General features: G+C 53.1%; 1 protein-coding gene across 5 annotated transcripts in view; it reads left to right on the forward strand.

Moving 5' to 3' along the window:
- The window catches only part of GRIN2D (glutamate ionotropic receptor NMDA type subunit 2D), a 56,447-nt gene that overhangs the window by 20,452 nt on the left and 23,614 nt on the right, over positions 1–12,381 (forward strand). For all 5 annotated transcript variants that reach the window (XR_010124817.1, XM_063657248.1, XM_063657249.1 and 2 more), the window contains 5 exons: positions 271–439; positions 1,681–1,834; positions 4,884–5,009; positions 5,234–5,463; positions 7,442–7,602. Coding sequence is in view for 4 of the 5 variants with exons in the window: in XM_063657248.1 (XP_063513318.1) it covers positions 271–439; positions 1,681–1,834; positions 4,884–5,009; positions 5,234–5,463; positions 7,442–7,602 (840 nt within the window). In the remaining variant the exon portion in view is untranslated. The remainder of the gene's footprint in view (positions 1–270; positions 440–1,680; positions 1,835–4,883; positions 5,010–5,233; positions 5,464–7,441; positions 7,603–12,381) is intronic.

Genomic DNA, 12,381 nt, shown 5'->3' on the forward strand with positions numbered 1-12,381 from the left:
CGGGATCCAGGAGTTCTGGCTCCAAAACCCTCCTCCCGTGAAGCCCAGTAGTCCGGGCCCCCAGCCCCCACCTCCCTTGGGACCCAGGACCCACAAAGCCCTCCAGCTTGGTGACCTTAGGCAAACCTCAAAATTCTTTGAGTCTGAGTTTCCCCTGAAAGCGCTAACCATAGTTTTAGCTGCCGCCTATCCCTTCCTCCATATCCTCTCTTCATGGGAGAGTCTAAGGAGGGGGTCCCCAAACTCCCCAAGCCTGGTCACTGCCCGCAGCCCTCCACCGGATGCCCCCCGCCCGGAAAAGCGCTGCTGCAAGGGTTTCTGCATCGACATTCTGAAGCGGCTGGCGCATACCATCGGCTTCAGCTACGACCTCTACCTGGTCACCAACGGCAAGCACGGAAAGAAGATCGATGGCGTCTGGAACGGAATGATCGGGGAGGTGAGGGGGCGGATGGGAGGCGGGGAATCTTCTGGGCGGAGTCGAGAGGCGGGCACCGCCGGGCGTGGTGGCTCACGCCTGTAATCCCAGCACTTTGGGAAGCCAAGGCGGGCGAACTGCCTGAGGTCAGGGGTTCGAGACCAGCTTGGGCAACACGGTGAAACCCCGTGTCTACTAAAATGCAAAAAATTAGCTGTGCGTCGTGGCGGGCGCCTGTAATCCCAGCTACTCGGGAGGCTGAGGCAGGAGAATTGCTTGAACCCGGGAGGCGGAGGTTGCAGTAAGCGGAGATTGCGCCACTGCACTCCAGCTTGGGCACAGAGTGAGACTCAGTCTCAAAAAATAATAATTAAAAAAAAGAGGTCGGCACCCTGGGGTAGGGGCGCGGCCAAATTGAGGAAACACCTGATTGGGGCCTGGGGCGGGGTCGCGGGAGGGACAGGCCTTGGAACAGGGGGCGGGGTCAGGAGGTGTTAGGGGCGGGGTTTGGAGGAGGGACTTTGGAGGAGAGGAGGCGGGGCCAGGAGGGTGGGACTCCTAAAGGGGACGACTGGGAGGAGGGACTTGGGGCGCTGGGGGCGGTGCTAGGAGGGTGGGACTCCTAGGGGAGGAGGCGGGGCTGGGAGGAGGGACTTGCGGCAGTGGAGGTGGGGCTAGGAGGGTGGGACTCCTAGGGGAAGGGGGCGGGGCTGGGAGGAGTGACTTGGGGCAGTGGAGGTGGGGCTAGGAGGGTGAGCCTCCTAGGGGAAGGGGGCGGGGCTGGGAGGAGGGACTTGGGGCAGTGGAGGTGGGGCTAGGAGGGTGGGACTCCTAGGGGAAGGGGGCAGGGCTGGGAGGAGGGACTTTGGGGCAGTGGAGGCGGGGCTAGGAGGGTGAGACTCCTAGGGGAAGGGGGCGGGGCTGGGAGGAGGGACTTTGGGGCAGAGGAAGAGGGGCCAGGAGGGTGGGAATCTAGGGGAAGAGGGTGGGGCTGGGAAGATCTGGACCAAGGCCTTGAGGTCTTGCTGGGAGCAGCGGGGTAGGACGCGGGCTACCAATTCCCAATCTTGTTCCCATCTCTCACCTCCGCCCTTCCCTGCCCCACTCTTCGTCCCCCTCCTCACCCACCTTGCAATCCCTCTTGGACCCTTCCCTCACCCTGTCACTGGTCTGCTCCCGGGGCCCGTCTCTGCTCGCCGTCCGTGTCAGTCTGTCCGCTTGAGCCGGGTTCCCCCGCCCACTCCTCATCGCCCCCACCCCAGGTGTTCTACCAGCGCGCAGACATGGCCATCGGCTCCCTCACCATCAACGAGGAGCGCTCCGAGATCGTGGACTTCTCCGTCCCCTTCGTGGAGACCGGCATCAGCGTCATGGTGGCGCGCAGCAATGGCACGGTGTCCCCCTCGGCCTTCCTCGGTAATCTGGGGCCCTGAGACAGGGAGCTAGCCCTAGGCAAAGTAGCCGCCCCCAACCGTGTGGGCCCTGGGATCAGAAAGCCTGGGTTCCCGGTATCATCGGTACTGAACCCGCAGTGCAACTTCAGTGAAGTGACATCATTTCTGAGCCTCAGTTTCCTAATCTACAAGATGGAAGAAATAATTTCCCTACCCAGAAGACATTTTATCAAGAGGCTAAAGAAGCTTGAGCTCAGGAGCCTTCTCTTGCACTGCAGCTTCCAAGCCCTGCACCTGGTTTTGTATTCATAAGGTTGAATTATTTTTTCTCAAAGAGAGCCCTCCAAATTGTGCAAGCTTCAGGCCCCACAAAACCCAAGTGTTTTCCTGTACCTAGGTATGAGATGAAGAGAACAAATTAGCATGGTACCAATACCTTGTAAGCACTTAAGTCACCATCAGTGTTTACTGAGCATCTACTATGTGCCAGGCAGTGGGCTCCACATTGGGAACACAGTGGCAAATGAGGAAGACACAAATCCCTGTCCTCTAGGATCTCTCTCAGCCTTGTGAAGGAGGCAGAAGATAAACTTCTACTTCTCTCTCTTTTTTTTTTTTTTAGACAGAGTCTCACTCTGTCGCCCAGGCTGGAATGCAGTGGCGCCATCTCGGCTCACTGCAACCTCAACCTGCCTCCCAGGTTTAAGCAATTCTCCTGCCTCAGCCTCCCAAGTAACTGGTATCACAGGCACGCACCACCACGCCTGGCCAATTTTTGTATTTTTAGTAGAAACGAGGTTTCACCATGGTGGCCAGGCTAATCTCAAACTCCTGACCTCAGGTGATCTGCCCACCTCAGCCTCCCAAAATGCTGGAATTACAGGCGTGAGCCACTGCACCCGACAAGGGTTTTAACTACAGAAGATGGTGTGGGGATATATAATCAGATTTAGGTTTTTAAAATATCCAGCTCTGTGTAATCCCAGCTACTCTGGAGGCTGAGGTGTAACGATGGCTTGAACCCAGGAGGCAGAGGTTGCAGTGAGCCAAGATGGCACCACTGCACTCCAGCCTGGATGACAGAGCCAGATCCTATCTCAAAAAAAGAAAAAAGAAAAAAATCCCACTCTGTGGAAGCAAGTGGCTGGCGGGGATGCTACTGCAAGGTTTATGCCAGAGACAGAGTGGGGGTGTGCAATAGGAAGGTGACAGCAGACAGACTCAGGGTGTCGTTAGGGAGCTGCCCACCAGATGGGCTGGTGGCTTTGAGATGGATTGGGTAGAGGGACCATTGCTGAGCTGGAGAAGCGTACATCGGCCAAGGGCAACAGTGCTTGTCAGTTCCCACTTGCTCTCTGAAGTGTGAGCAAACTCCTGGGAGAGGGGAGGGGCTGGAAGAAGAGCCATCCCTTCCTTTGTGTTTTGTTTTCTGTTTATTTCGCCCAACGGTGTCTCCTGTGGCCTCCCCTCACACTGAGAAGCACCACGTGGGGCCCCTGCTTGCAGGCAGCACACTGCAGAGGAGTGACAAGGTCCTATTTATGTCCCACCAAGTTGCCCAGCAGAGGTGACAGGCGTGTCCCCAGCTGCCGCAGTGACAGTCCAGGGTGCTGACCTTGCCGTGACGGGGGCAGTCTGACAGCTCACACTTGGCCCTGGGAAGTTGAATCACCTGGTCCTAATCTCAATGAAATGGTGATTTGGGTTTATTGTTGGTGAGCTCCCAGGGGCTAAACACGGTTATCGAATGTGAGGAGGGGACACATGAATGGGAGGTTGGCTAATGGACAGGGCAGGGTGTTAACTCTAGCAGGGACACCTAGGGGACAAGAAAGAGACGGTGTCGCTGGTTCAGGCGCCTGTGAGTTATTTATTTATTTTTTTTTTGAGACAGAGTCTTGCTCTGTCACTCAGGCTGGAGTGCAGTGGCACGATCTCAGCTCACTGCAACCTCCACCTCCTGGGTTCAAGCAATTCTCCTGCCTCAGCCTACTGAGTAGCTGGGACTACAGGCGCCCACCACGACGCCCAGCTAATTTTGTATTTTTAGTAGAGAAGGGGTTTCACCATGTTGGCCAGGCTGGTCTTGAACTCCTGACCTTAGGTGATCCTCCCACCTTAGCCTCCCAAAGTGCTGGGATTACAGGCGTGAACCACCACACCCAGCCACCTGTGAGTTTTGAGTAAAGCATGGGTGCTTGAGAGAGTGATCAGGCCAGAAAGGAGAGTGTGACAAGGCTGAGTGGCAGGGACTTTGTCCTGGGGGTGCTAGGGAGCCTGGGGAGGGCTGTAAGCAGGGGAGGGGCCAGGTCCTCTCTGCGCTGTGTGGGGGATAGGCTGTAGGGGACAGACGGGAGCTCAGGAGGCTGGGGAAATGGTTGGTGGGAGGAGATGAGGCCTGAGCCCTGTTGGCCATGAGAATGGAGAGGAGAGGCCCAAGTAGTATCAGGGGCAGGAGCGTGGGGCTGGAGACTGACAGGCTGTGGCCAGCGAGGGAGAGGGAGGGAGGGAGGACGGCAAATGAGGTTTGGGCCTGTGACTGGGTGGATGGTGGGGCTCCCATCATGAGGAGCGTGGGAGCTGGTCTGGGCTCAGCATGGGACATGATGAATGGCCTGGGGGGATGGCTGGAGTAGGTGGAAGCTTGGGCCTGTGACTCAGGAAACATTTAGGAGACAGTTTCTATTTGGTGGCTGAAACCACAGAAATGCCTGCGACGGCTCTCTTTGAGAATGGCTGCCTCCTAGGGGTCTGGGTGGGCCATAAGACTATCATGGAGATGGAGAAGCAGAGATAGGGCCAGAATAGGATGGGGTCAGATCTGGGCTGCACCTTGTTCCCTGCTGGTAGTACCCTAGGTTTTTTTTCTTTTCTTTTTTCTTCCTTTTTTTTTTTTTTTTTTGTAGAGACAGGGAGTTCAAGACCAGGCTGGTCTTGAACTCCAGGCGTCAAGTGATCCTCCTGCCTCAGCCTCCCAAAGTTCTGGGAGTACAGGTGTGAGGCACCGCCCCAGCCTGATCCCTGAGTCTTTTGCTTGGCTGAGCCATAACCATGCACTCCCTTGTCCCCAGAGCCCTACAGCCCCGCCGTGTGGGTGATGATGTTCGTCATGTGCCTCACTGTGGTCGCCGTCACTGTTTTCATCTTCGAGTACCTCAGTCCTGTTGGCTATAACCGCAGCCTGGCCACGGGCAAGCGTGAGTCCCCCTTCCTCCATCCCCCGCCTCGGTGATCCCGAACCACAGAGACAGAGAACTACATTTCCCAGCAGCCCCTGGGGGGTGGGGGTGGGGGTCAAGCTAGGGCCTCTCGGGAGGTGCCAGATGTCTTGAGGGCCACTGGGAATTGTAGTTCTATTTTCCCCCCCCTCCCTTATTGAGAAGGGATTTGGGGTCCATGTCCGTGTCCTGGCCCCCTGCAGGGCCTGGCGGCTCAACCTTCACCATTGGGAAATCCATCTGGCTGCTCTGGGCCCTGGTGTTCAATAATTCGGTGCCCGTGGAGAACCCCCGGGGAACCACCAGCAAAATCATGGTGCTGGTGTGGGCCTTCTTTGCCGTCATCTTCCTCGCCAGCTACACAGCCAACCTGGCCGCCTTCATGATCCAGGAGGAGTACGTGGATACTGTGTCTGGGCTCAGTGACCGCAAGGTGTGTGTGGGCCCAGGGCTGGGCTGGAGCTGGGGCTGGAGGTCACAGAGCTTGTCATGTGGTAGATTAGAGGGGCTTCTTGCGGGGGGCGGGGGTGAGGGGGATGGGGGGTGGGGGGAGGGCGGGAAGGGGGTCTCTTCCCAAGGAAAATTCCAGAATGGTAGAATGGAATGTTGTGGATGGAGAAAGAACACGTTTCACGATGAGCTATTTAAAATATTCCTAGGGAAGAGGGTGTCCCTGAATGTTCTAGGGGCAGTTGTGCCAAATGGGATATTCTAGAACGAGTGCTTCTCTCAAACTGTGAGGAAGGATTAATTTTTGAAACTTCTAAGGCTGGGCGCGGTGGTTCACGCCTGTAATCCCAGCACTTTGGGAGGCCAAGGCAGGCGGATCACGAGGTTAGGAGATCGAGACCATCCTGGCTAACACGGTGAAACCCCGTCTCTTCTAAAAGTACAAAAAATTAGCCGGGCGTGGTGACGGGCACCTGTAGTCCCAGCTACTCGGGAGGCTGAGGCAGGAGAATGGCGTGAACCCAGGAGGCGGAGCTTGCAGTGAACTGAGATCGCCCCACTGCACTCCAGCCAGCGTGACAGAGTGAGACTCCGTCTCAAAAAAAAAAAAAAAAAAACTTCTAGTCCATTGCAGACAATGCTTTTGTAAAATTCAACGGAAATGAATTATTAGAAAAGTAAAATAAGATCTAAAACCAAGACAGACAAAAGTCAAACCTGGCCAGGAACAGTGGCTCACACCTGTAATCCCAGCACTTTGGGAGGCCGAGGTGGGTGGATCACCTGAGGTGAGGAGTTCGAGACCAGCCTGGCCAACACAGTGAAACCTCGTCTCTACTAAAAATACAAAAATTAGCCAGACGTGGTGGTGGGTGCCCGTAATTCCAGCTACTCGGGAGGCTGAGGCAGGAGAATCGCTTGAACCCGGAGGCAGAGGTTACAGTAAGCCATGATTATGCCACAAATAGACCCGATTCCTAGCCTGGGTGACAGAGGGAGACTCTGCCTCAAAAAAAAGCCAAACTAACATTTTTATTTATTAGATTCAACAGACGAAAAAGGATTCTGTCGAATCACTCTAAATGCTCACTCCCTCCATTCCTGTACACACCTCACTGCAATCACCGTTTGTTGAGGGACTGGTGGTTTGCAGAGCATACTCTGAGACTAAAGTGATTAATTAGCTGGGTGTCATGACCTATTAGAGGCTTGAGAAATCAGTTTGATGGGTTGCAATAAGCATTTTTTAATGGAAAGGAGTAGAATAGAATAGTTGCCTGCATCTTATGTGTAAGTTTGGTTTTACAAAACTTGTTTTAGTTGGCTGGGCACGGTGGCTCATGCCTGTAATCCCAGCACTTTGGGAGGCCAAGGCGGGCGGATCACCTGAGGTTGGTAGTTCGAGACCAGCCTGACCAACATGGAGAAACCCCGTCTCTACTAAAAATACAAAATTGGCTGGGCATGGTGGTGTGTGCCTGTAATCCCAGCTACTCGGGAGGCTGAGGCAGGAGAATCAGTTGAACCTGGGAGGCAGAGGTTGCAATGAGCTGACATTGTGCCATTGCACTCCAGCCTGGGCAACAAGAGCAAGACTCCGTTTAAAAAAAAAAAAAGTGAACTATTTCTGAACGCATTGGTAAATAGCAACAGCCCCCAGCTCCTGCCATGCCAGCCTCTGCCCCCAGGACCTCCCGCGATTCAGTAAGTGAAGACTTAACTCCTGGCACATCAGGGGCCTCAGGGAGGCTTCTCATGAACTTTTGGTTTACGTGTCTGCAACTGTGTGTGCTCGGGGGGAGTGGAAAATCATTCCCTAATGTAGTGAGCGAGTGTTGAGAAATATTGAACACTCCTAGGACTGGGGTGTCTGCCAGATAGCGGGTGTGTCTCAGAATGGGTGATTTGTGTCAGGGATGTCCCTGCGGAGGGTGCCCTAATCACTCCCCATTCTGCCCCAGTTCCAGAGGCCCCAGGAGCAGTACCCGCCCCTGAAGTTTGGGACCGTGCCCAACGGCTCCACGGAGAAGAACATCCGCAGCAACTATCCCGACATGCACAGCTACATGGTGCGCTACAACCAGCCCCGCGTAGAGGAAGCGCTCACTCAGCTCAAGGCAGGGTCAGCGCAGACTCGGGCCGGGGGTGGGGGTGGGGCTGCTGGGGACCTGAGGATGCTCAAAGATGGCAACGGGTCCAGGTTCATTCATTCAGTCCCAGAGGTCAGCCCTGGGTGGGTCAGCTTGGAGGGCGGAGGTCATCCAGGGTGGAAGTGGACTCCTCCTCCCAGGAGTAGGCTCCTTGGGATATTTTCTGGGATGCAGTAGTTCTGGATTCTGGGGTGAGACTGACGGGGCTCAAATCTTTGCTCTTCCCCTTCTTGGCTTTGTGACCTTGGGCAAGTTACTCAGCCTCTCTGAACCTCTGTTTCCTCCTCTGTAAAATGAGGATAACAAGAGTATCCCCACTGTAATGATCATAAGATCATTACAAGAATTATACTAGTAAGCCGGGCACGGTGGCTCATGCCTGTAATCCCAGCACTTTCAGAGGCCAAGGCAGGCGGATCACAAGGTCAGGAGATCGAGACCATCCTGGCCAACATGGTGAAAACTCGTCTCTACAAAAAATACAAAAATTAGCTGGGCGTGGTGGCACGCGCCTGTAGTCCCAGATACTTGGGAGGCTGAGGCAGGAGAATCGCTTGAACCCGGGAGTCGGAGGTTGCAGTGAGCAGAGATCATGCCACTGCACTCCAGCCTGGCGACAGAGCGAGACTCCGTCTCAAAAAAAAAAAAAAGAATTAAATTAGTTAATCCATTCAGAACATTTATTTATTTATTTAGAACAGTGCCGGGTGCACTATAGGTGTTTGTTGATATTATCATTATCATTAGACCTGAACTCACTGGAATCAATGCTTAGATTGTGTTTATCTTTTTACATCCCTTTCCCAAATCATAGGGATGAAGTTAAATTCAGAGGCCAGGCGCGGTAGCTCACGCCTATAATCCCAGCACTTTGGGAGGTGGAGGCGGGCAGATCACTTCAGGTCAGGAGTTGGAGACCACCTGGCCAACATAGTGAAACCCCATCTCTACTTAAAATACAAAAATTAGGCTGGGTGCGGTGACAGGCTCCTGTAATCTCAGCACTTTGGGAGGCCGAGACGGGCAGATCATTTGAGGTCAGGAGTTCAAGAACAGCCTGGCCAACATGGTGAAACCTTGTCTCTACTTAAAATACAAAAATTAGCTGGGTGTGGTGGCGGGCGCCTGTAATCTCAGCTGCTTGGGAGGCTGAGGCAGGAGGATCGCTTGAATGCAGGAGGCGGAGGTTACAGTGAGCCGAGACTGTGTCATTGCACTCCAGCCTGGGCAACAGAGAGAGACTCCGTCTTAAAAAGAAAACAAAACAAAAAAAGTTGAGTTCAGGCCCCAAAGTACAGCCCACGAATACAACAAGTCTGAGCACAGTAACTTTCTCCCCGTCCTGCATTTACTCAGTCCTTCCGTGTGCATTTTTCTTATCCTCTACCCTACACTAGGCAGTGAACAAATAGACCCAATTCCTAGGTCTAGAGGTGGGAAGTGAACAATAAACATGCAAACAGAAAAATCAAGATCTTTTCAGAAAGTGATGGTGAGCTAGAGAGCGGCTGGGCTGGGATATTTTCACCAGGGTGTTCAGGGTGGGCTTCTTGGAGGAGGTGACATTTGTGCAGAGCCCTGCAGGAGGTGAAAGAGCTAGCCAGGTGGACTTCCGGAAGCAGAGCCTTCAGGTGAAGAGAACAGAGTGTGCAAAGGGCCTGAGGAAGGTGTGGTGTTGGTTTACTGGAGGAACAGCAAGAAGGCCAGTGTGGTTGAAGGGCAAGGAGCTGAGGTGAGGGAGTAGATGAGGGGAGGATTCTGGGCATGAGGCCAAGGTCAGGGCTGAACTGACCTTCTCACTACTAAGGGCAGTGAGAAGCCTTGGGGAGTGGAAACTTTACGTAAGGAAGGGTATGATCTGACTTCTGTTTTTGCTTGTTTTGAGACAGGGTCTCATTCTGTCACCCAGGCTGGAGTACAGTTGTTCAATCTCAGCTCGCTGCAACCTCCGCCTTCCCTGGGTTCAAGCAATTCTCCCACCTCAGCCTCCTGAGTAGCTGGGATTACAGGCATGCACCACTATGCCTGGCTAATTTTTGTATTTTTGGTAGAGACGAGGTTTCGCCATGTTGGTCAGGCTGGTCTTGAACTCCTGACATGAGGTGATCTGCCTGCCTCAGCCTCCCAAAGTGCTGGGATTAGAGGTGTGAGCCACCATGCCCGGCTTAAAAAAATTTCTAATACCCGGTGTAGTGGCTCACACCTGTAATCCTAAAGATTCGTGAGGCCAAGGTGAGAGGATCACTTAAGACCAGGAGTTCAAGACCAGCCTGTGAAACATAGTGAGACCCCTTGACTCACAAAAAAAAATTTTTTTTTTGTTTTGTTTTGAGATGGAGTCTCGCTCTGTCGCCCCGGTTGGAGCGCAGTGGCACGATCTCGGCTCACTACAACTGCCGCCTCCCAGGTTTAAGCAATTCTGACTCAGCCTCCCAAGGAGCTGGGACTACAGGCGCCTGCCACTACACCCAGCTAAGTTTTGTATTTTTAGTAGAGACGGGGTTTTTGCCATGTTGGTCAGGCTGGTCTGGAACTACTGACCTCAGGTGATCCGCCCACCTCGGCCTCCCAAAGTGCTGGGATTACAGGCGTGAGCCACCACACCCGGCTAACAAAAAATTTTTTAATTAGCCAGGCGTCATGGCACGCACCTGTAGTCCCGCCTACTTGGGAGGCTAAGGTCGAAGGATCACTTGAGCCCAGGGGATGGAGGCTACAGTGAGCTATGATTGCACCACTACACTCTAGCCTGGGTAACAGAGCAAGACCCTGTCTCCAACAAAAAAAAAAAAAAGAAAAATTTAAGAGCACCAACTTTATGCCAGGTATAGTTCTTGCACTGGATAACAACAGTTAACAAAATAGGTCAGTTCCCCACATCAGCTAGGAGTGCTTTAACAGACAGAGGTTTCTTTATCTCTCACAATAAGAAGTCCAGGGCTGGCATGATAGCTTCAAAATACCATTAACAATCTGAAATCTGCCTGTAATCCCAGCATTTTGGTAGACGGAGGTGGGTGGCCTGGCCAACATGGTGAAATCCCATCTCTACTAAAAATACAAAAAATTAGCTGGGTGTGGTGGCGTGCACCTGTAATCCCAGCTACTGGGAGGCTGAGGCAGGAGAATCGCTTGAACCTGGGAGATGGAGGTTGCGGTTAGCCAAGATGGTGCCTGCACTCTGGCCTGGGCAACAAGAGCGACACTCCGTCTAAAAAAAAAAAGGGGGGCCCAGAACAACACCCCCTTGCCTGAGGCCTAAAGTAGGTATTAAATTTGTAGAATTATAGACAGAGATGTTAAGACACAGCACAGAACGGGAAAAATAAATTTTTTACATTGCACATTCATCCATCCATTCATAACTTTCAAGAAGTACTTACCAAGTACCTTTGATGTGTTCGGCTCTGTGACAGATGCCTAGGTCCCTGGTAACTTGAAGCTTCCCTTCTAGTGGAGGGAGGTGGAAAACACACAGATGTTATAAATTCTACCCCTTAAAGTATATCAGATCCTGAAACAGGGAGTTTCTCTCTGGCCATCTTTCTGTCCAGCTCTGTTTGCTTCCAAGTTGCACCCCATCTAATTCCCTTCTCTCTGGAGGACAGTTTTCTACATCTCCCCACAGGATGCCCCATGGCCTGGGAGTTCCTAACAACATCCTGGGGATGCTTAACAGCAGTGAGTTTAGAACCAGATGGAGGCCGGGCCCAGAGGCTCATGCTTACAATCCCAGCACTTTGGGAGGCTGAGGCGGATCAGTTAAGGTCAGGAGTTCAAGACCAGCCTGGCCAACTTGGTGAAACCCCATCTCTACTAAAAATACAAAAATTAGCCAGGTGTGGTGGCACGCGCCTGTAATCCCAGCTACTCCGTAGGCTGACGCGGGAGACTTGCTTAAATCCGGGAGATGGAGGCTGCAGTGAGCTGAGATCGCGCCACTGCACTCCAGCATGGGCGACAGAGCAAGACTCTGTCTCAAAAAAAAAAAAAAAAAAAAAGAACCAGAGGGTCCTGGGTTCCAATGGGAGCTACACCCCTTACTTACTCCTCAGCCCGAATTTCCGACTCCCTATTACGGGGTCAACAATCCCTCCTGTCCATCAAGTGGCTCTGGGAAAAAGTTCGGTACCACAGCCCCACATACTGAGGATCTGCTTGGTCCAGCTAGGGGTCAAGTGTCCATGCCAGGACCAATCAGTAGTATGGTGGGGTGGGGCGTGGTCATGTGGTTCACCCAGCTGAGTCTTCCGCATTCAAAGGTGTGAGGACCCTGTGGTCAGGGTTTCTAATCACCCTTCTTTCACCGGCCTCCTGCCTTCTCGTCAGCTTTGAAGCTTGATGGGCCCCTGGGCGCTCTTCCCAGGGCTCCCCTATCTGGAGAACCCCCTTGTGCCCGGCACCTGTAGTCTTCCTTCACATTCCTCTGCCTGGGGAATGAAGTTTTTCCTTCCTCAATTCCCTTTTCTCCCTTTCATTAAACGATTTGTTTGCCAACACTTGGTTATTGTCAAAATGAATAACTGTCCCTCCCCCTTCCTTGATGTCAGTGGTTTGAGGGGTTTCCTTCTGTCTTTCTAGAGCAGAGCAGGGGAACCGCCTGCATCATTTACAATTTTCTAGTAGACACACTGAAATTTATTTTATGATTTTTTTTTTTTTTTTTTTTGAGATGGAGTCTCATTCTTGCCCAGGCTGGGGTGCTGTGGTGCGATCTTGGCTCACTGCAACCTCCGCCTCCCGGGTTTAAG

Source organism: Pongo pygmaeus, chromosome 20 (genome assembly GCF_028885625.2).
Source record: "Pongo pygmaeus isolate AG05252 chromosome 20, NHGRI_mPonPyg2-v2.0_pri, whole genome shotgun sequence".
NCBI classification, from domain to species: domain Eukaryota; kingdom Metazoa; phylum Chordata; class Mammalia; order Primates; family Hominidae; genus Pongo; species Pongo pygmaeus.